General features: G+C 36.3%; 3 protein-coding genes across 4 annotated transcripts; all 3 read right to left on the bottom strand.

Annotated features, from left to right (window-relative positions):
• Positions 1-7,258: 7,258 nt before the first annotated feature.
• Positions 7,259-9,841, bottom strand: LOC104608902 (glucan endo-1,3-beta-glucosidase-like). Of its 2 annotated transcripts, none has more exons than XM_010275031.3 (2): positions 9,624-9,841; positions 7,259-8,490 (listed from the first exon to the last, which is right to left on the bottom strand). In XM_010275031.3, exons 1-2 carry the CDS (start codon positions 9,718-9,720, stop codon positions 7,517-7,519), a joined length of 1,071 nt encoding a protein of 356 aa, XP_010273333.1. In that variant the 5' UTR covers positions 9,721-9,841; the 3' UTR covers positions 7,259-7,516. The 2 variants fall into 2 exon arrangements, with proteins under 2 accessions (XP_010273333.1, XP_010273334.1); XM_010275032.3 differs by having other exon boundaries at positions 7,259-8,487.
• Positions 9,842-17,448: 7,607 nt separating this feature from the next.
• LOC104608949 (glucan endo-1,3-beta-glucosidase-like) lies at positions 17,449-18,018 on the bottom strand. The gene has a single exon (XM_010275076.2). It carries the CDS (start codon positions 18,016-18,018, stop codon positions 17,449-17,451), a length of 570 nt encoding a protein of 189 aa, XP_010273378.2.
• Positions 18,019-22,153: 4,135 nt separating this feature from the next.
• On the bottom strand, positions 22,154-24,160 carry LOC104608903 (glucan endo-1,3-beta-glucosidase, acidic-like). Its single transcript, XM_019199688.2, has 2 exons — positions 23,843-24,160; positions 22,154-23,354 (listed from the first exon to the last, which is right to left on the bottom strand). The coding sequence occupies exons 1-2, from the start codon at positions 23,937-23,939 to the stop codon at positions 22,393-22,395; spliced, it is 1,059 nt and encodes a 352-aa protein (XP_019055233.2). The 5' UTR covers positions 23,940-24,160; the 3' UTR covers positions 22,154-22,392.
• Between the last annotated feature and the right edge of the window lie 377 nt (positions 24,161-24,537).

Here is a 24,537-nt window from a genome sequence, read left to right as displayed (position 1 = left end):
GGATTGAGCTCGGATATTCACCCACTTCGGGATAAGGTGACCTCGGGACAAGGTCACCTTGGGACGAGATCACCTCGGTACCAGATCGCAACAGGATCACTTCGATCCCAAGGCACTTCAGCATTGAACTCAGTTCAGAACTTAAAAGCATCAACTCGGGGATACCAACTTTAGATCACTACGTGATGATCCCAGAAATCCCTCCAATGGATTCCAAACCTCACAGGATCACGCTGTGTAACAGCTAGCATTATATCCTCCTCGCCTGATTCGGGCGGAATTGATAAGCCTTATCCGTTGGCAATGTTATCCTTCAATTAACGTGGAAACGGATCTCATCGTGACGAAGATCCAAGAACCAATCCGGGAAACCCGCGAGGACTCAACTATATAAAGGCTCCATCCCCAATGACTCAAGGTACGCGTGATTTTTCTGCTCTCTAGCTCTGTATATTTTCAGCAGTTTTCAGCTCGCAACAAGTTTGCTAATTTAAGCATCGGAGCGACCTCACCGGATTAGCCACCCTGGATTCTCTAATCCTCCTCTTGTAGATGAACCTAGTCCGCTGTCCGAAAATATACTGCGCATGGTCAACACTATTACAGTCTGGCATTTTCCAACCATTAAATAATTTTCAGCAAAAGAAATAATCCCAATACAGCCATCTGGCTTGGCCCATAGGAAATCTTTCATTTGATCCCAATTGTTGTTTCTTGCCCGCTTGGTAATCCAATGACTTTTAATCAGTGTGTGGATTTAATTAAGCATTCGACCGTTGCCCATTTAGCTACATGACTCAATATGGGAAGGTTAGTTAAGCAATCCCATCCATGAGTTAGCTGCATTATATTTATATCTTGGTTGACTGTGGGTATTTTGTAATCATATATGATCAAATTTCAACTTCTCATTCTATTACGAACTTCCAAACTTGAAGTATTGACAATGGGCAGGGCCAAATAAGGGGTGTCAATTGGTCCAGTCTGATCCAGTTAAATGTCAGTCCATTATAAATGGATCAGGTCCAATCCAATCCAATAAATATTTTCGATCAGTTAAATTTAATGTCTGGACTCTGGACCATCCAATCTTTAACATTTGTTTCAATTTAGGTTGATTCTAACCTAAACCAAGTTTTAACACCTATATTCTTAGTTTCTATTAATGAATTAGATATTAACTAATCCAATATAAATTCATGGATCGGGTCTAATTCGATCCAATAAATACTTTGGATCATTAAGTTTGGTTTGGTCCAATAAAATATATTTTATTGATCCATTCAACCCGTTCAAATTGATTTTATTCTATTAACACCCCTAGCCAATACTAAAGTAGTCTGGCCTTCCCAACCACTGAATAATTTTCACCAAAAGATATAATCCCAATGCAACGTTCAGTGCACAAGAAGTGATTCCACTTGTTTCTTCCCCTTTCATAAGCCAAAGACTTTTAAGCATTGTGGAGGCAATTAATGGCTCAATTTCGTACCAAACTATATATCTTACTTGCTAGTTGGGACGAAGTTGAGGAAGAGGGAGCATTATGATATTATCAATTGGATTAATTTTTTATTAATATATTTTTATATTATATATATATATATATTAACAATAAGGGGGAGTTTGATAGATCTGAAGTTGATGTTGGAAAGTCATACACACAATATTACTAATATTGTGATTTCTTTAAATAAAGAAATAATAATATTTTTAATTAATTATAAATATTTATAACAATATTGATTTATTATTTTAAATAAATTATCATCATCATTATTATTATTATTATTATTATTATTATTATTATTATTATTATTATTATTATTATCATTATCATTATTATTATTATTAAATAGATGACAATAATGAGAGCATTAATATTATTTCATCACGTTCAAAATGTGGTAAAATATGAGACCGGGTCTTAGCATTTTAAATGTCTTTTCTCTTTTCAGAAGTTGGAAATTAATAGATATAATCTCAAACGTTACTTGCCTCTGAAAAGCAAACTTTTCGAACGTTAGATGTCTGAAAAGTATTATTGAATGCCATCTAATTAATCATTTTATCAAATCATTCATGACTATAGATCACAAAATATCACACCACACGAAGTACAAGGATTGGATAATAAACATGCATGCTTAGCAATAGTATGAGCTAGGGGTGCTTACAGTTCAGTTAGCTTAGCCATGTTTTGAACCTAAAGCAAACAGAATCAATTTGTTAACCGGTTGATCAATTCAGTTTTTGGCCAGTTCAATTCTTTGGATTTTCAACTTCTTTTAAATAAATAAGTATATATCTATATCTATCTATCTATCTATCTATATAGATATATATATACCAATCAGTTTGACGAACCACATTTTTTGGTTTCACTCTGTTTCTCGGTTTCTTATGAGCACCCCAAGCCAGGTAGTTATGAATGAAGGAGATCACAACCTAATCTAGATAAATTTATATCAACTTTTTTATTATTTGTAAATATCAATTTCATGGATTTTAGTGTTGTTTCATTTTTATTAACCAGTAGTTAAGCACATGCGTTACATATGAGAAATTTTTCTTCATATTAATTACTTGAATTTTAGATATATCATAGTTAAGATAGAAATTGAAAATTAACAAAAGTAACAATATTAATAAAAATAAATTTAAATATTTATTATTCAATTATGACATTATGGGTTTCTTTGAAAAGTTGGATCATGGACTTACCATCTAGATAAGAAAATAGCATTACTTTTGGATTAGTTTTAAATTAAGTAAAATTATAGTTGGAGCCGGCTGTACATTTAAAATTAGACTACAAGTTGGTCCATAATCCAACAAAACTCTAACAACTGGCTCTACATTCCAAATTATAAAACCCCTGAATGTCATCAGAGGGTTATGTGGTTGTTGCCAACATGGGATTCTTAATCCATATTGGACAGAACAAAAGGCTTATATTGAAATCGCCCTTTAATGATGGGATATTGGAAAATAAAAAAAAAAAGGTTTTTAGTCTCTCTCTCTCTCCCCCCTCACACTCTCTCACTCATAGTCATCTTTATCTTCTCAACGACTATGTGATTTGAAAATAAATAAAAAAAGGTTTTTGTTTTATGTATTTACATTCTCCATATCAATTTCTCTCATTCTCTCTCTCTACCTATCGTTCTCCCTCAATCTTTCTCATTCACTTTCTCAGTCGATCTCTCATTCTCCCTTAATTTCTATCGTTCTCCCTTGGTAAAATTAAATTTTTAGGTTGAAATTAAATTTTGTATTAAATTTCCGTCATTGATAAAATTATTATATATATATATATTGTTCAATATAATAAATGTACAATATTAGAGATGTACCCAATATTTAATTTTTTATAAATACATAACATTAGATATGTGCGCAAAATTTTCTCTTTATTTTTAATTTTTGTGATTCTTTGTATTTTCTATTATTAAAAATTTTATTATTTGACTGTGACATCATTTAATTTCTAGGTAGATTTTGAATTTGACAATCCATTATTATAATTAATAAAAATGCTTCTTACATTTCATAAGATTTGATGAGAGTCTTGCGCTTCTAATTTTCTCATCGAGCATCACAAACAGGTAGGAAAATGGTATTGAACCATTTTTTGGAGTACCTTTGCTCAAGTAATTAATTGAATCAATTTTGAGTAGTGAGTCTTGTGCTTCTAAAATCAACAATAATTTTCTCGTCTTCGAATTTTCTTTACTGCTTTCCCATGTGGGATAAGCCAGGCTTGAAGTGGCCATCTTTTGGATTGTCTTTGTGTGGGTATGCTGACATAGATGAAACGGGTGGCCAGAGAGGCAGAGGTAGGATAGAGTTAGCTACCAGCATCTCTATCTCTCAGTAAATAAAATTATAAAAAATAAAACTAAAATTTAATCTCTTTGGTCAAGGCGGACCTATATAGCTTATTCATTTATTGGGCCTTATCTGTATCATGTCGTGCGTAGCATGCATATACAGAAGATTATGGGGATATTATCTTTTACCTAATAATGACCTTCACCTTTCTAATTTATGCATTTAACTGAGTGAGTTAAAACTTGAAATGAAATCTTTTCTATCTTTTAAAAGATGTAATAATTTTTTGAGTTCATTTTAGACCGAAAAATTTAGAGCAATTTTCTTGTCCAACATTTCTTATTGTTTTTATTATCAAACAATATTTTTGTATGGTAGGTTATGTCTTCCAGTTCCTTACTATGCTCAATTTAAAATTAATTGTTAAAATTTGCTACATGTATAAAATGTGGTGAAAATTTAAAGAAAAAAGAAAACATGCATAGAATGTGGTGATAAATTCTATTTGGAGGGTATTAAATTCATATTTGTGCCCTCAATTTGGTTAACCTTTTGGTGGGGTTTGATTTAATATAATAGCTAGATATCTCTTGGTTGTTGCATTGCAAGAAAGCTTCAAGTTGGTGCATGAAGAACTTGAATGCTCAACTTTGGCACTAGATGATGGAACTTGTTGGATCCAAGAGCCTTAGTAAAGAGGTTAGCTGGTTGAGAGAAGCTAGGTAGATCGAAGGTTTTTATTTCACCACTTTGGACATGTTCGGGTACAAAATGGCAATCGATGTCAATGTATTTAGTACGCTAGTAGAACACGGTATTAGCAGATTTGTGAAGTGTCGCCTTGTTGTCACAATGTAATTGCATAAAAGGGATGTTGATGGTTAAGTCATGAAGAACTCTTTTCAGCCATAAGAGTTCAGCAATGGTGTGGCCATGGCACGATATTCAGCTTCAGTAGAGGACCGAGAAACAATAGTCTTTATTTTAATCTTCCATGAGAGTGGTGGAGTGCCTAAAAATGTAAGATAGCCGGTAGTATATCTCCAAGTTAATTGGCAACTATCCCAATCAGAATCACAATATCCACATAGTATGGGTTCACTTGTAGCATTGAAGAAAAAGCCATTCATGAAAGTACCCTTCAAATATCGAACAACACAAAGGGTGGCATCAAGGTGCTCTTGTCTTGGCGTTTGCATGTGCTAACTAAGGCAGTTAACAGCAAAACTAATATCAAGACTTGTGACAATTAGATAAACTAAGCGGCCCACAAGGCGACGGTAACGGGTTGAATCTTCAAGAAGATGACTAGTGGAATCAACAAAGTGATGTTGCTACTCCGTGGGTACGGGAGAGGGTTTGCAATCTGTCAGCCCACATTCTTTAATAATATCTTTGAGATACTTGTGCTGAGTGAGAGAGAGAAACCTGAAGAGGAGCGAGTAACTTCCACCCCTGAGAAGTATTGAAGTAAACCAAGATCCTTATGCAAAACTAATCATCTAGATATTGCTTAATGAAGGGTATGTGAGAAGGATCATTGCCCGCAATGATAATATCATCAACATAAAACAAAATCGCGGTATAGGAATCACCTTGGCTTTGTGTGAAAAGAGAACAGTATGCATTGGACTGTTTAAAGCCAAGAGAGAGGATGGCTTGAGTGAATTTGGCAAACCACATTCTTGAAGCCTGTTTGAGCCCATAGAGAGATTTTTGTAATTTACAGACCTTATGAGTTCCTTCTTTGACAAACCCTTGAGGGATGGTCATGTAAACTTCTTCATGGAGGTCACCATGTAAAAGGGCATTGTTGAAATCAAGCTGGTGTAATTCCCATTGTGTGATGGCAGCAATGGCCAAGGGGCATCGTATAGTCACTAATTTTGCTACTGGAGCAAATGTATCATGATAGTTAAGACCTTTATCTTGTGTGTAGCCTTTGCTGACAAGGCAGGATTTACATCGTTCAATGCTACTATCAACTTTGTACATAATTTTATAGATCCATTTTGATCCAATAGCATGCTTTTGAGGTGATAGGTCAACAATGGTCCAAGTGTTGTTCTTTTCAAGGGCCTCAATTTCATTGGTCATGGCTTCTCTCCATTTTGGGTTAGAAAAAGCTTGAGCAAAGGCTATGGGTTCATGGGCATTAGTACTAATTACAGTGTTGAGCACGACATTGGTGTTCGCATCTGAAATGGAAGGTGGGGGTTGTAAACCATAATCATGGAGATGTGAAGGTAATCGAAGTGTTCTTTGAGGCATAGTGACTTACTCATGAATAGGGTCAGGATTGTTTGTGTTGAAATTGTGATCAGAAACCGGTTCAATAGTAGACTCGGCTACGAGCATGATGGTGGTGGTAATGGTGGATTCATTAATTGGTATATTAGTGGGTTATTGGGATGGCACTAGTATAGATGGATAGGTGTTAGTTAATGAATCTGAGGGTTGTGGTAAATGTATGACAAATGTGGATGGGGTTAGGGGAACATTAATGTCAATGTTATGAAAAGGGAATGTGGATTCATAAAAAACCATATCTTTAGAGGTAAAAATGTGATGAGAAGTAAGGTTAAAAATTCTATAGCCTTTTTGTCCATGAGGATAACCCACAAAAATTCCTTTGGTGGATCAACTAGAAAACTTGTCCATGATGAACTTGGGCATAGCATAAGCACCCAAAGGTACGAAAATGCCCGTAGTCAGGAGGTTTGTGATAGAGGACCTCAAACGGTGATTTGCCTAATAATCACAGTATTGGGAGTAAATTTATGAGATAATTTGTTGTAAGAATACATTCCCCCCAAATCACTGTTGATCCACTCCTGACTTCAGCTATCACTAACGCTAACATCAAATTTTATCTTGATGATATTGTGGATAGGTTTAGTGCAGTCTAATTCAGATTTTAAGGATTGGGCCCCGGTTGAACTTAAACCTGTCCCACCCTTAGGTTCAAAATATTGATACGTATTGGACCGTATTGTTCGATACATATCGTGCTGGTGGATTCCTGATATGCCACTACAAAGGTTGTATCGGGTCTGCCACTGGTTCAGAAGATAGCCGAAAACCGATTTTGAAACAAAAAAAATTAAGTAAAACATTAAAAAACCACTGATACAGGCCAATATGCCATACTGGAGTCTTGACCCGTGTCGATACTTAGAACCTTGGCGCAGCCTACCCGACTTGCAGCCCTAGTGATCAGGTACGTGGAGGGAAGATCAGCCCTAGGCATCTCCATGAGTTTTGGACACATTAATTATTTGAAACCATTAATTGTGTGGAGGGGTCACTCACTAGTTTTTAGTATAGATTTTTCTTGTTCTTCGACTCTTATTTTAAAGATGAGGAGCAAATTATCGAACTGATTTGCAAATAAAAATCATAATCTATCATTGCAGTAGGGATAGAAAATCAACAATTAGAAACCTCTTTTATTCAAACTTTACAATTGAATTACAATTTATTGCTTGTAATAGTAAAAACTTTGATTATGACATATCTTATACAGAACACAAAGGTAAAAGTAAAACAGCTACTGGCTAGAGTCATTAATTTTTCCATATTCCTTGCACTCGTGATTCCTATGTGTCTAACCTTTATTTAATATGAAAATACATTAGAACAGAAACTACTCTTTGTCACGTTCAAGGTTGAACCATCGTTGTTAACTGAAACTAATTTGGTACTTGGGATTTTGATTTGGGTTGAAAAGCCCATAGTGTCTTTCTGTTGTCATTGCCTCTGTCTCTGTCTTTAGAGGAGGCTTTTCATTCTCATCGAACATGGCAAATATGTAGGCCTCAATAGGACCATTTGGCCTTCTGGGAGTACCCCCCTTCACATGTTGGATCAATCCGTTCAAATAAGTCTGTGCATTGGCCGTGGTTGCTGCAGATTCACCAGCATTTGGCCAACCAGTTTCAGATACGACAATCTTCACAGATCCCCCGCCTTCCTTCTCAACGGCAGCATAGAAAGAATCCAACAAAGCATCAAAAAGGTTGTGGTAGTTCAACTGGTCATCAGATACCACAGCTTCTGGAGCAGTAAACAAGGCATAATCAAGCCTAATAGAGCTGGGGTTTCCGATATAAGCGAAATAAGGATAGATATTAGCGCAGAGTGGTGACCCTTTTTCTGCTAAGAAGCCAATGATGGGTCGCATGAATTGCAGATACTCGGATCGGAAGACGGAATTGGAAGGAGGATAAGTTTTATCCAGGACTCCAGAGTGAGTGGCTGTTGTCACCTTCACTCGGTCTTGTAACCCAGCTGTTTCAACTGCGCTCTGGATGTTTTTCATGGCAGGGAGGACATATTGGAAATATTTGAGGTCGACTTCATTACCAACTAGAATATAGTTGAAATTGATAGTATCTTTATTGGCTACCACATTGCCATATACAAAGTCATAGGCCGGGGTTAGGTCGCTGCCTGCGATACGTTGAAGGTCTTGGTTTGGGACGCCCAGCATTACTTCAATGTTGGAGCCTTTCAGGGCCTGAAAAGCCTCTTGATTTGGAGCATAAACTCTCATCCTCTGTATATTATTGGCTTCATAGAGAGCCACAACTTCACTTTTCGATGGCAAATTATTACCCAACATTCCGTAGCACACACCTATCCTTTGCGCACCTGCTGCAGAAGATAGAGAAAAACCGAGTCTTAACTGTAGTTTCAACACTACCTTAATTTGGAGGTCCTAATAGAAACTTTAACAAGAAACCTAGCTCCCCTCTTAGAGACCGTTTGGGTGGGCTTCAGCATTGATTTAGCTGCAATAACTGAGCCACTTTTGAGAAGCTAGATTCAGCGCAGAGCCAATTTCTTGGCTCTTGTTAATGTACTTTTAGCTTCATAGCTAGTGTTTTTTTTCAAACACGACTTCAATTCATGGCTTCATTTGAGGTCTACCTTACAACATGAGAAATTTATGCCACCCAAACGGGCTTATGGCGGATGTAAAGTTTCAGGTTGAAATTAATGTTTTGGATCTTCTAGATATCCTTGTGTTAAAGTTTTCACATAATAGGGCCTTCATTACACTAATTGTTCCTTGAGGAACAATTTTATATGGTATATGGGCCCATTGCACTTATATATGGCTTAGCTAACATAATCAAATCATTGAAATGATTCAATGGTCAACCGAGACCGTGGTCCTTGTAACCAACCCTAAGTTGTTGGGCTTAAATTTTCACATCTTCAAAGTATTTTAAGATTTTTCCCAAGACAAAATTGGTTATAAGGTTGGTTTTTTGAATTGGTCAGGGAAACATAAACCAGCCTGAGTAGGGGTTATATGACCACCCTTTAATTCAATGGGTTATATGGCCAACTGCAAACAGCCTTGGTTTAATTCGCAGCAGGTCTGTGGTAGCCTTTGGTCAGAATATTGAATGATCTGCTTTTTTGGTTGGATAACTTTACACAATGGTGAGGCCAAATGTGTAACCATAAGTCCACAGTTCGCATTCCTTATCTTAAGGATTTGTTGTTTCCTTTTTAATTGCGAAAAAGGAATTAAATCCTTACAATAAGGAATGCCAAATGCAGTCTTAGAACACATAGTTGATTCTATTCTATACCTTAGAGATGCTTGAAAAAAAAAAAGAAAACTAATATAAAGCTTTTAGATTATCAATTAGCTAGAAGAAAAGGAGAATAATTGAAGGTGGCTACACGAGTTTATAGAATGGGAAAGAGGCCCACAGTGGAGGCCATTACTAAACAGAATAAAGAGGGTTATGAATTAATAGAGAGAGAGATACCTGTGATGTTTGAGATAGCCATTAGAAGCACAAAAAAGAGCATTGTAGCTGTAGCCACAGAAGGGCCATTGCTTCTTTCTGCATAGAACTTATCCATGATGAATAACAAGTAGAAAAGGAGATTAAGAACTTAGAGCTGAAATTTTGATATGCTATCAATCCATCTGGTGTATGTCCATTTTATAGGAATCGATGGAGCTGAAATCCTTTTAGGTGGTTAGACGTGGAACTTGGGAGAACCATAACACCACCTAATTAATATATATATATATATTTTTTTATAAGCTTTAGTTAATTAATGATTTCGTAAGTAAGCAGCCACCTTCTTCGGCAACCGCATGGAAACTCACATATAAATACATTCTCTCTCTTTCTCTCTGGGACGGGAAATTGGTCAACGTCACCATGAGTTAAAATCAAAGTCAAGAGAGACCCAGCTTGCCCGAGTGAATCATGAGATAGTTAGACTTCTATAACAATGAGTCAATGACCTTCCCCTTTAATCATATATTGTCCCATCTTTGGGGTTAGAGATTGACCCAATCAATAGAAGCGTTGATTAATTTATTAATACGTTTTCATCAAACCAAACGGTCCATTGTCCCATAATGTAATTCTATAATTGTAGACCAAAGCTATGACATATATAGCGGGTACAAATTGGCAAATTGTAATTAACGATTTAACCTAAAATATTAAGCTAGGAGGATGGAATATTAAACCTGAACCATTCAACTTAAAAGTTTAAGCTATCAAGTAAGATCCTTAAATGGATTTTTATTCTCTAACAAATACCCGTAAAGCAAATGCTGCACTTGACCCCATAACAAATGCTTACATGGGTAACTGATATTCAATTTCACTTCTACGTATTGACAGTATACTGCGCATGGCCAACACTAAACCAGTCTGCCCTTCAATTTCCAATAATTAAAAGAAATAATCCCTATACACCCATCTTGCTTTGGCCCATACGAAATCTTTCATTTTCTTGCCCGCTTGATAATCCAAAGACTTAATCAGTGTGGATGGCTGGGTGCAATTAAATATTCGATCGTTGACCATTTAGCTGCATTATATTTATATCTTGGTTGACTGTGGGTATTTTGTAATCATATATGATCAAATTTCAACTTCTCATTCTATTACAAACTTCTGAACTTCAAGTATTGACAATGGGCATGGCCAAATAAGGGGTGTCAATTGGTCCAATCAGATCCAGTCCAATGTGAATCCATTACAATGGATCAGGTCCAATTCAATCTAACGAATATTTTAAACTAGTTAAATTTAATGTCTGGACCATCTAATCTGTTCAAATTGTTTCAATTTAGATAGATTCTAACACAAATCAAGTCCATTGACACCTATATTCTTATTTTCTATCAATGAATCAGATATTGACTAATCCAATACAAATTCATTACAGATAGATGGAGTTCAATCCAATCAAGAAATACTTTGGATCGTTAAATTTGAACTGGTCCAATTAAATAGTTTTTATTGGTCCATTCAATCCGTCCAAATTACCAATCCATTGAAACCCCTAGCCAATACTAAAGTAGTCTGGCCTTCCCAACCACTGAATAATTTTCACCAAAAGATATAATTCTAATGCAACGTTCAGTCCACAGGAAATGATTCCACTTGTTTCTTCCCCGTTTCATAAGCCAAAGACTTTTAAGCAGTGTGGAGGCAATTAATGGCTCAATTTCGTACCAAACTATATATCTTACTTGCTAGTTGGGACGAAGTTGAGGCAGAGGGAGCATTATTATATTATCAATTGGGCAAAGCCGGATCTGACCGTAACATTAATTTTGGGTTTTGTATTATTAAATTAAATTTTATTAATATATTTTAATATATATATATATATATTATTAATATTGTGATTTCTTTAAAATTTTAATTAATAATAAATATTTATAACAATATTGATTCATTATTATTAAATAAATCATCATCATCATTATTATTATTATTATTATTATTAAATCGATAATAATAATAATAAGAGTATTAATATTATTTCATCACATTTGAAATGCGTATGCTTTTGGTAAAATATGAGACTGGGTCTTAACATTTTAAATATCTTTTCTCTTTTTAGATGTTAGAAATAGATGTAATCTCAAACATCCCTTGCCTCTGAAAAGCAAAATTTTCAAACTTTAAATGTCCACAAAGTATTACCGAATGCCACCTAATAAATTATTCATGACTACAGATGACAAAATATCACACGAAGTACAAGATCGACTTGGATAATAAACATGCATGCTTAGCAATATTGAGCTCGGGGTGCTTACAGTTCAGTTAGCTTAACCATGTAAGATCTTTAACCTAGAAATAGTGGTATATGGAGGTTATAGTTGTCTTTTTCTTTTTTTTTCCTAGTCTTTTTGTCTTCGTTTTTTTCCAGTGATAGGTTAGGTTGGGTTAGTGAGGGTTATGTTGGAGTTCAATAGTTTAGGTTGGGAATATGGATTCATAAAAAACCAGATCTTTAGAGGTGAAAATGTGATGGGAAGTAAGGTTAAAAATTCTATAGCCTTTTTGCCCATGAGGATAACCCACAAAAATTCCTCTAGTGGGTCAACTACCAAACTTGTCCCTTAGACATGGACGAATTTGGGCATAGCATAAGCACCCAAAGGTACGAAGATGCCCGTAGTCAGGAGGTTTATGATAGATGACCTCAAACGGTGATTTTCCTGATAAACACAGTATTGGGAGCAAGTTTATGAGATAATTTGTTGTAAGAAGACATTCCCCCCCAGAATGTTGTAGGAATGAAAGATTCAAACTTAAGAAATCGAGCAACTTCAAGTAGATGGCGATTTTTGCGTTCAACAACGCCATTCTGCTGGGGTGCATTTGTGCAAGATCTCTAATGAATGATACCTTTAGTAGTAAAATATTGTTGCATAGGCTTTGAAATTAATTTAGAACCACTATTTGAACGTTTGCATTGTACACCACAGTTAAATTGTCACTTTACCATAGCACAAAAGGTAATGAGAAAAAACACAACCTCTGATTTATTTCTTAAGAGATAGACCCAAGTGCATTTACTAAAATCATCAACAATAGTAAGAAAAAATTATCTCCATAGTGAGATGCAATTCGATAACCTTCCTATAGATAGCAATGCACAAGTTGGAAAGGAGCAGTGGTGCGGGATACACGAATTGGAAATGGAATTTGTGTTTGTTTAGCATGATGGCAAGAATCACAACAAAAATCTTTCGGTGTGATAGGTATGCCGCTGATGAGTGGCCAAGACATTTATGCCATGTTATGTTATCTACAGTGGAAGAAGCAGTTACATGTGTAGGGGTTGCATTTAAACTATAGGAGATACATAACATTATGTATAGTATGGGAACCAAGATTCACAGACCCCTTATGAGTTGTCGAAATAGAAGTTCCATTTGGTAAGCTAACAAGCCTCTTATGACTCAAACACTGAGATGTTGTAAACATAGAATCAAATGTAAGCATGTGGTCAGAAGCACCATTGTCAAGAATCCAATTGAGAAGAGATAGAACCTTACCAGAGGCATTGGTCGAAGCAAATTCAGACTTATCGTTATTAAGAAGAGAAAGAAGTTGATTGTATTGATTCATCATGAGCTCCAGGATGGGAGAGTCAACAGTAGTCTCTGAGAATTCAGTAGCTGCGCATGATGTAGATCGAGGTTGATGTGGTGGACCCTTAAAATAAAACCGTCGGCTTGATCGATTCTTTTCCCAACTCTCTGGATATCCAATTAGCTCATAACAGAGGTCTTTGGTGTGACCATTCCATTTACAATGATCACAGGTCTAGTAGATGCATTTAGTGCTGCTGCTTCTAGCTGAATAGGAGAGTTACTTATAGATATGTTGAATAGATGCTTTTCTTCTTGAGTGATAAGAGCATATGCATGACTCATATTAGGTAGTGGATCAGATCCAAGAATCGAAAATCTAATTGGATCCAAGAATCGCAAATCTAATTGGCAGCAGTAAGAATCTTTGCTGCTCCACACGAGCATTCAGGTATGGGTACGAGTGTTACTAATTCATCCCTGAGTGTCTTGAGTCTGGTGAAATAACCGGTGACTGTGAGATCTCCTTGCTAGAGAAGAGCTAGGTCCCGTTTTAGTTGATGTATACAGGGAGTGTTACTTTGCGAGAACCATTTTTCGAGCTCCTTCCAGATTTCAGCTACGCATTCTATGAATGTTACGTTGTTGCATATGTCATGAGACAATGAATTGAAGATCCACGAGACAACCATCGCATTGCATTTTGTTCAGGCTGATTCTTCCGGTGGTTTAGCATCAGGGCATGGCAAAGACCCATCAACAAAACAGAATTTGTTCTTTGCCATGTCGAAAAATTTTCTTCGACGAGTGAAGACGAAACCAACACAGCTCCTGAATTATCCGATGGGTGCAAGAAATATAATGAGCTTCCATCAATCTCGAACGCCATTACCAATCTTGATGAACTGCAAGCCTGAGGATTTGTGCTGCTTTGATACCATGAAAAAATGCCATCAGACTCGAGAAAACAAAGGAAGAATACTCTAACTCGTATTAAGATAATTGGCATATATATAAATACAAAATAACCGACTTAGACAAATGGGCCAAATTGACCAGTTGTCAAGTGAGTAAGGTCCAACTGTCGGGTGGTTATTACATTGCAAGAAGCTTTCTGTTACGACATGCTAACAAAGTACGTTGATGGCTGAGATCAATGATTAGTTCTTGAATGAATATGCCATTGTACAATCAACAATTACATCTATTGGACAAGCAAGGAAATGCATATACTTTTATAATACTAGTGCCCTGTTTCATGTCTTTCCTGTATGGCTGTATCATAATTGGATCATTAACATATTAGTTAACATTACTTTATTACATACATTTTAATTGAAATTAGCTAAATAGAACTGCATAGTTGTGATTTGGATCAAGATGCAGAGGATGGTATATAGTTTCTGTAGGATTTGTATCAATCACAATATCGTCGCCTGGCGTCTCTTGTGGTTCAAATCAAGTTTTGAGCCCAACTCAAATAGTTCAAATCAAGTTTTGAACTTTATGCTTTTCTTTCTCCACTGAACTGAACTTGAATAATCTAATATTCCGCTCGGTTTGGCATATATATTCAACCCCGATTGACATCCCTATGACCCTATCCCAAGTATACTTATTCATGGGCTGGATTGAGGTTCAAATTTTGTGAAAATTTGAATGGGCCTAGCTCTAAGCCCAAATCTAAAACATTGCAAAATGTTTATGGGCTGAAATTGAAGCCCGACCCATGAACAAGCCTAATCCCAGGAAGTAAGGGACTTGTGGCTATCAAAAAGAGAATATTATATATAAAAATTTAAAAACGAGTTAGGTGTACACTAAAATACAATCAAGGATAGACACGTCATGAATCCGTACGTTTAATATCTGTACAGATCATAGACAAATTCACGCGTGATTGAATAAGTAATTTATCAAAATTATTGTAGATTGTTTGGGAGAAAGTCTATTCTCAACTCTTCACCTACTGCCTAATTTATTTTTCTTAAACTAGTACTGCTAGTTTGCTCTAAATATGTAGGGTTTTGGATGTGATATTTTATATTGTAGACAAGTCTTTCTGATCATTTAGAGAAGGCGAAAGATCCCAGGGTTAGGATTAAAAGGACTTCCATTTCTCTCTTAAAACTAATTATAATTATCAGACGTATTTCAGTCCAAATCAAACCTTGCAACCTTTCCAGAACTAATCATATTTCAGTATTAATAACTTTGTTGTGGTAAAATCCAAGACCAGTAAACGATTTGGGAAAATAGATAAAAGAAGAAAATGTAAAATCAGAAGACTTCAAGAAAATACACAAGATATATGTGGTTTGGTTTGCCTTATAGTCTGCATCCATTTATGAAAGAAGAGCTGTGAAATCCACTATAGAAAACAGTAATAAAGATTATAAACATATACAAAACCTTGTTCACAGAAACCCTAAATCTCAATACACCCAATCTGTCAAACTCGATTTCTTTTCAAAAACAAAGATACATAAAGTAGAAAATCCCAAACAACATAATATAATGCATTCATACTCTCAAACTGAAAATGGATTGGATCTACTTTACGCTTTCATCATTATGAAATTTTGCCTTTTAAATTTTGAGTGGGCCATGAAGTAGGTTGTATAAGGAATTCAAACACAACACAATGAGGGTGTTTGGTTTTGTTTACGTTTATTGAGTAAACGTTTTGTATTTGTGTGACTGCAAAACCGAGATAAGTAATTAATGATGATGTTTATGATAAATAAGCGCCATTAGGCACCACATCAGCTAAGTGCCAATAAATGTCTTCCTGTTTCAAGAAGCTCCAAAATGAAGCTTCCTGAAATGGTGAGGCACACAAAAATTGATGTTTTGATACGTATGGATACAATTAATGAGGCCTTTACTGATGAGACACCTATATAACAGCATTTATTTATAAACGTAAATGGAATCAAACACATGCAACAAAGTTAGAAGTAGTAGATTTTGATGGCTAAAGTTACTCAAGAACAAGAAAACACCCATAGGGCTGACATGGAATTACTAATCCTGTTGTGTAAACACTGTTAGGTAGGTGTGGGTTCTCATAATCAATAGGTCAAGACATGGTATATTATAATAGGCCCAGTATCATCCAGAAACTTAGATGATTTGGAGTCTCCTTACATGAGGGATCTCTGGAACCCAGAACCAAAATCCTTCAATTCATCCAACTTTCCTTTCCAATTCATCCAAACACAACAAGCACTGCTGACTGATGAGAAGTGTTTCAAACTGGACAAGATGAATAACCGAAAATCCCACTGAATCACAGTTGACTAATAGATTGAAAAGGGTCCAGGCTTATGTTTCAACTTTCAAGTCTGAAAAGGGTGGGTGCTTATGTTTCAGGACGGATGTCCCGTGTGTGGATCAGGCCCGGTCAAAGACAAGGCTATATAGCTTTTTTTTTTTTTTTTATCTTTTTCATTTTCGCTTCACGGGATAGCCTATAACCTCCCTTAACCCCCAACCTTAGTGGCAGTAGGATTTGATCTCACGTCTCTATTTTGATAATTGAGAGATCCTAACAATTGAGCCACCATCAGTTTGGCCCAATTTAACAGTTTATATTGTTTTGGGCTTGAGCACTGGGATGGGCCCATTGAAAATTTGACAAAATCCTAACCCTAACACGCGAAAGTTGGACCCCTAATTATATTGCTTTTTATCATACGTGCTAAGCCCATGATCACTCCTATCTAAAAGACATCCGTTTTTTCCTTTAACTTGAAAAAGCAAATCCTAAGGCTATCTTTGGTTTAAAGGAAAAGGTAGGGAAAGATATACAAAGTTTGTAACAGTTTTCTTGCCTTTCCTTTCCTTTCCCTACTTTTTCCTTCAAACAAAACATAACCTAAAAGTAAAAAATAAGTTATAAAGGACATTTTATTTCATTTGATTTAGAGTCAAGTTAAATAGGGGCATAATTGACTTCATACCATATAGTTGCTTACAGTAGGATTACGAACAATGAAAATTTATATTTATTGCCCTAGTGAGGGGATACACTCATGAGATAGCATTTACATAACATGAAAATATATAAAAGATGAACCTTCTTATTACATTCATCCATCAGTACTAATCTTAAAAAAGAAAAAAAAAAAAGAAAAAAAGATGAACCTTGAGGTTCTCATTGAACATGGCAAACAAGTAAGTTTCAATAGGCTTTCCTGGCCTTTTAAGGGTACCTCTTCCTGAATTCACATGTTGAATGAGGTTTGAGTAGTATGCTTGAGCATTTTCTGTAGTTGAAAAGGAATCACCTGCGTTTGGCCAACCACTTTCCGAAACAACACCCAAAGAGCTCCCACCCTCCTTTTCAAGAGCATAGTAGCATCAAAACCCACTTCATTAGTCGAGGAGATAAACAGGGCATATTCAAGCAAGGCAGATTCAGATTTAGGATCATTCCAATTGTTCAGAGAAGACGAATAAGCAAAGATGGGGTATACATTAGCAAGCAGCGGTGACTGATTTTGTACTAGGAAGTTTACTATTTGCCGCATGAATGGCTGCACGGTAGAATTGAAAACATAACGGGAAGGAGGGTAGGTGTCGGCGAGATCCGCCATGTAAAGCGCGGTCGACACCTTGATTTGGTCTTGTAAATTAGCTCTTTCAACTGCCATGTAAATGTTTTGCGTTGCACCAAATATGTGAGGACAATAGTCCAATGTATCATCAATGGTGGGACATGCTTCATTTCCAATTGCAATAGAGATCAAATCAGTCCCCCACAAGATTGCCCCCCCTAATTTCCTATAGCACATCCCTATCTTGTATTGGAAACATTTTCCGATGATGACAACATCAGTTTTGATATTGTCATCAGGAGATATTCCCAATATATAACGGGGATGTGCTGTGGAATGTTTTTGGGGGCAATCTTGTGAGAGGCTGATTTGAACTCACTGCAATATACTTCAACTTCACATCAGTGCTGTAGTATTGTAATACGTTTTGTTGGACCCAATTAGATGAGTAGCCAGAATCCTGTGCTAGACGTTCAAGTTCTGAGTTTGGGACGCCTAATATGACTTCAATGTCTGGGCCTCTAAGAGCCTCCAGTGCTCATTGTAAGTCCCATCTGAGACTCAGATGGGACTTACAATGAGCACTAGTGTGTTCAACCGTGATAGGTAATTCAGTTAGGTGTGTATAATTTTGTCTCCGGTTCCTCCAGACTGATCAAAAAACCGCTCAACTTAAAAGCCCTCTCACACAAAAATCTTCTGGGCTTGAAACATGGACAAATACAGGCCCATTCATATATTGTACTGAAATTTAATTATTATAGATAATGGGATTAACAAAAATCAAAAGCTAGACCACATGGTCAAATAGATTCTAATGCCATCTCAAACCTAAAAGCTTAAGCTGTTTAGAGAAGATTTACGGGAGCAATTTGGGTGAACTTGGGTTGGGGTTTTGTCAAAATATGAATGGGCCCAGACCAAAATTGGGTGAACTTGGGTTGGGGTTTTGTCAAAATATGAATGGGCCCAGACCAAAAATTTGGATTCGTAGTATAAAATCTTAAAATCAGATACCTGATTTCTACCCCTAAGGGAGGTTAATAGTTTTTTATTCTCTAACAATGCGAGCTCCTCTCACCATCTCTGCTTTTATATTGGCACTAGCTAGTAAAAGCAATTGTGAAACAATATAGTTAACCAGAATAAAAGGGAGTATGGATTAATGGAGAGAGAGAGAGACCTGAGGTAGCCATTAAAAGCACCAAAAATAGCATTGTAGCTGTAGCTACAGAAGGGCCATTGCTTCTTTCTGCATAGAACTTATCCATTTTATAGGAACCGATGGAGTTGAGATCCTTTTAGGTGGTTAGACTTGGCCCTTGGGAGAACCACAGCACCATCTAATTAATACTTTTGAAAGTAAACAGCCACCTTCCACAGCAACCGCATGGAACCTCTCTCTCTCAAAATGGTCGAGCAATAGGTCAACGTTTCCATGAGTTAAAAACAAAGTCAAGAGAGATCCATCTGCCCCGGCATGAGTGAGTCGTGAGATAGATGGACTCGTTGATGAAGAATGACCCTCCTCTTTATTCATTGCCCCATCTTTGGGGTTAGAGTAAAAAAAAAAAAATCTTTAGGGTTAGAGCTGGAGACAACTAGTTTCATATTTTTCACAATTGTAAAATACCCAGACTGTTGTAGCCTATTTGACCCATTCAATCGAATCATTGATTAATTCATTAATACGTTTTCATCAACCCAAACATGTCCATATCCCACAATGTAACTGAAAATAGTTTTAGAACAAAGCTGTGACATGTATAGCAACACAATTTGGCAAAATGCAATTAATATTTTAGGTGAGGTTCTAGTATAGGTTTTATTCTCTACAAATCCCCCTCATTTAAAAGCTAATTGGACTTGAAACATATGGACAAGAAGAAGCCCATTCATACCTTATACCGAAATTTAATTAATTATAACAACATTATACCATTTGATTAAATAGGCTTAGTCCCTGTTTGATTTTACTTGTAATAAGTACATTTTTATAAGTACTTAATAAAAGTGTTGAGACCACACATTAAGTTGAAAATAAGCATTTATGGGTGTTTGGTAAAAAAGTACTAAAGAAGTACTTATTAATAAAGTCGCTTTAGAATTGCTTTTTTAAGTACTTGTTAATAAGTGGACTTACAAAAATTTTGGAACTAAAAAGTCTGTTTATTTTTTTTTAATTACCAGAGATACCCATGTATCTCCTTAAACTCCCTTCTTCCTCACTTGAACAGGGTCAAGTATACCAGTGATAAAGCCTGGTTTGGGAGCGATCCGACAACCATCAAACGAGCTACAAACTCACCAATGACCAAGTCGGTTTAACATTTGGACTAGTTTTCTATATGTATTCTTGAATATTTTGGGATTTTTATACTATTATTATTAATTGGTTACACATGGTGCTTCACATGTGGGTCCATGTGAGCTCTCAGTTGTCATGATGTGGCGTTTTTTCATCGAAATATATAATATAACAAGTGAAAAGCATTTTATATATGTATGAGTGGAATGAGGATTAAAATTGTCATTTGTGTCAATATAAACACTTATAGAGAAAGTAGCTTACTAAATATCCCCACCCCGATAAGTGCTTAAAAACATAGTAATTGATTTGACAAATAAATCAGCAAACAGCCTTAAGTGGTTATTAAAAGAAGTACTTCTAAACAGTACAATATAAATACTTCTTTTCACAACTTAATCATCAAACAGCATCTTAAATAAACCATTCAACCTAAAAGCTTAAACTAGTGTATTACATGAGATGCATGAATAGATTTTTATCTCTGATATATACCTGATTAAAAAAAAAAACTTTATCTGATGGACCAGAAATCTTACAATGCTGCACTTGACCATAAATCAATATTGACCACATGGCCAACGCTAAGGCAGACTACTTCCCTACAATTTCCAATCATTGAATTATTTTCACTAAAATAAATATCCCATGACGTCTGGGGCAGAGAAATCTTCATTTAATTTGGTCCCACTTTTTGTTTCTTTCTCTCTTAATAATCCAAGACATTTAACCGGTGTGGAGGCAACTAGAAATTCTGACTCAATACGTGATGGTTACTTAGACTTAAGCCCTCCCCTCGATCGATGACTACTTAGTTGGCTACTTTACATCTGCTAAAAAGGCATGCTTGACTGTAATCAAATTTCACTTCTCATTCTATTATCAACTTCTCAACTTGACCTATTGGCAATGAGCAGTACGGCCATCCACCGACTAATTTTCACCAAATGAAATAATCACAATATGCAAGGTTCTTCCCACGGGATATTTTCATTTGATCCCACTAAGCAATGTGGAGGCAATTAGTAATTCAATTTCTTATATACTTATTAGTTGGGACGATGCAAAGACTTTGGTATCATTTGGCAAAGACGATGCAAGTTTTTTCTATCTGATAGACAAAAGAGGTAGTGGGTTTTTACATAAAGATATAGTGGCCTTTTTGAAATAAGTTTGAATCAAGTTTTTCATGTGTTTTAAGGACAATTTTTCTTCTCCCAACACCAAATGGAAAAAAAGAAAACATGAATTGCCAAATTCTAAACAGCAAACAACCCATGCAGAAATATGCGCCAAACGGAAAACTTATTTAGTGAATTCGACGTAGACGAGCACATTATGATATTATCAATTGGGCCAATCTACACTGGAGCTGACCCAAACACTCCAAACATTAAATACATTCTATTGAAACTTTGAAAGAGGAACTTATGTATTGGATAAAGATAAAATCTGAAGTATCCTTTCTAGGAGAGTTATTTTCTCTCATTAGCTTTTGGAACATTTTCTCCTCAGGCTCAGTTTGGAAGGAGTTTAAATACATACAAAATAATACAAAGTATATAGTTTTGTACTCTACATATTTATACTTGTATTCCTTCCAAACTGAGCCTCAAGGACGTATTGCTTAATTTGAGGAGGTTAAAGGCAGATGATTCCTCAATTCATGGAGGGGAGCCCTTAGCCCTTGCCCCTTGGGGTGGGGATGCTGGTCTGGGTGGCATATTTCGTAAGGATGGTGAGGTTGGCACAGATGGAGATATTGACCCAAAATATATATAAAGGGGTTGCTGCCATATGATACAAGTGATAAGCCCAGATAGAACTTAAACCGGCTCAGCTTAGTAGCAGCCCCAAATGCCAATGAAATTAATTGGAACAGAAGTGGTTGAGAGGACTTGATGTTGTGAGCGTGATCCTATTGTTCTCTGTGTGGAGGCTCAGATAAGAATGTGGAAGTTTCTTGGCCTATCGTTCCTGGATGGTGAAGACACCTTGAGAGGTTAGTTGATATTTAATTGGCATTTTGATCCATTTGATGTTAGAGTCAATTTATACAGGGACACTACTGACTTCATTCTTTATAAAAACTAGACAATTAGTTACACTGTAGGATAACCAACAATGAAAATATATATTTGTTGCCCTAGTGAGGAGATTGGAGATACACTCATAACTTTTACTTAACATGAAAATATATAAAAGCTATACCTTCTTAATTATTACACTCATCCATCACTAATCTTAAATAAAACATATAGAAAAACTACAATTTATTATTACCACAATATTTGTTTGTTGCTTTAAGAAAAATTGGTCTGATACTTTGGCTGTTTATTTGGAAAGAACAACCCAAAATGTTTCTCCCTTGGATCTCCACCCTTGAGATTCTCATCGAACATGGCAAACAAGTAAGTTTCAATAGGCTTTCCTGGTTTTTTGGGAGTTCCACTTCCCGAGTTCACATGCTGAATGAGGTTTGAGTAGTATGTTTGCGCATTTTCTGTAGTTGCAATGGAGTCAGGTGCATCTGGCCAACCACTTTCTGAAACAACAACGTCCAAAGAGCTCGCATCCACCTTCTCAAGAGCATAGTAGAAACCGTCTACCATGGCATCAAAAAGATTCTGGTAACCGTATTGATCCGCAGAAGGGGAAGTAAACAAGGCAAATTCAGGTGTGATGTTTTGATCATACAATTTAGCGAAGAAGGGGTAGACATTAGCAAGCAGTGGAGCCCTTTTCTGGACTAGAAATCCAACTATTTGCTGCATGAATGACAGCACAGAGGGATTGAAAACAGAATTGGATGGAGGATAGGTATCACTGAGAACAGCTGAATAAACTGCAGTTGACACCTTGATTTGGTCCTGTAAACCAGCTCTTTCAACTTCCATGTAAATGTTCTGCATGGCACCGAGGATGTGAGGACAAAAGTCTAATTTCAGATCATTGGTGGTGGGACAAGCTTCATTACCAACTGCGATATACTTGAATTTTACATCAGCGCTGTATTGTAATACGTTCTGTTGGACCCAATTGGATGCGTAGGCAGAATCCTGCTCCGCTAGGTGTTCAAGTTCTTCGTTTGGGATGCCTAACATGACTTCAATGCCGGAGCCTCTAAGAGCCTCGAGTGCTTGCTTATCTGGATCATAAAGTCTCATTCTCTGAAGGTTATTTGTTCTAAACAGGTCCACAACTTCAGCTCTGGGTGGCAGATTGTCGCCTTTCATTCCGTAGCAAACGCCAATGGCTTGTGCAACTGCAAACCATAAGAATAAGAATAACAAGAAGAAGGAAGAACCATTGAAAGGCTCTTCTGGGGAAAGACGAATAGAAAAATCAACCCCTATAGGTTGTTGTCATCTCTAGGTTTGTTCATGCAAAGTTCTCAAATAAGCCCGAAACACCCAAGGAATCTATTAGGAACAAGACATGTATAATAGGCTATGTTACATTAACTATCCCTACAACACTGATAATTAGGCTTGCAACATGAATCTCGGATTGGATTGAGATTTTGTCAATTTGAATGGGCCTTGGTGTAGGAAACGGTTTTCTGTACCTTAGAGATGCTTTTTGCTACCTGTCCTATACTTTCATACTTTCGGGCGGGGGGAAGTGATACTTTTTGAGTCCCAAAACTTTCATTTGCAACAAAGAGACTTTCATAGTTGAGACGTTTATTAATGAAGAGAGTATGAACTAATTATCGATAAAAGAGAGTATGAATTAATGAAGAGAGGATACCTGCCATGTTTGAGATAGCCATTAAAAGCACAAAAAACAGCATTGCAGCTGTAGCCGCACAAGGGCCAATGCTTGTTTTTGCATAGCAACTATCCATGAAAAGTAATTAAGCAGTAATCAAACAAGGAAATAAAAATTCAAAGCTCAAGATTTGTTATCCTGAAGATTGCCCATTTTATAGGAATCAATGGAGATGAGGTGAGAACTTTTAATTTTGGATGGTTGGTTGGACTTGTGGGAACCATAAGGTCACCTATATATTTCCACAGCAACCTGGAACCTCTCTCTCTCTCTCAACCTGTGCGACGGGCAAGGGGTCAAGTCAATGACGGGTTGTCCATGAGTAAAATCAAGATTCAAAATGTCGTTTCCGTTTTATAAAAAGAAAATCAAAAGGGAAAATTTACACCCTATGAACTTGCTAAGCAAAGATCTAACTATTGTTTCATTCCCCACTTCACAAGCCAAAGTCTTCATAATGAGTGACCCGCAACTACTGGCTCAAGTTCGTGCCAGATTTATGTCACGACGTCAAAGGGGATAAGAGACTACGAGTCCAGTACGTCCAACGCGTGTCCTGGTTGCCCGCCTCTCAAGTTCTAGTTGATTATAGTAATTAATCTGGTCTTTCTTCTCAGTTGTAGGGATGAAAACATTTTCTAGCAAAATAATAAATATATTTTTATTTTTCCTAA

Source organism: Nelumbo nucifera, chromosome 7, assembly GCF_055504915.1.
Source record: "Nelumbo nucifera cultivar China Antique chromosome 7, China Antique-T2T, whole genome shotgun sequence".
Classification (NCBI taxonomy): domain Eukaryota; kingdom Viridiplantae; phylum Streptophyta; class Magnoliopsida; order Proteales; family Nelumbonaceae; genus Nelumbo; species Nelumbo nucifera.
This window is presented reverse-complemented; position numbering and strand designations above follow the sequence as displayed.

Bases quoted from the DNA above. Each gene is read 5' to 3' on its own strand.
- LOC104608902 (XM_010275031.3), bottom strand. From the start codon at position 9,720: ATGGATAAGTTCTATGCAGAAAGAAGCAATGGCCCTTCTGTGGCTACA. The intron at 8,491-9,623 runs GTATCTCTCTCT...TATCTTCTGCAG, and splicing joins GGCTATCTCAAACATCACAG to CAGGTGCGCAAAGGATAGGT.
- LOC104608949 (XM_010275076.2), bottom strand. From the start codon at position 18,018: ATGTGCTATAGGAAATTAGGGGGGGCAATCTTGTGGGGGACTGATTTG.
- LOC104608903 (XM_019199688.2), bottom strand. From the start codon at position 23,939: ATGGATAGTTGCTATGCAAAAACAAGCATTGGCCCTTGTGCGGCTACA. The intron at 23,355-23,842 runs GTATCCTCTCTT...TATGGTTTGCAG, and splicing joins GGCTATCTCAAACATGGCAG to TTGCACAAGCCATTGGCGTT.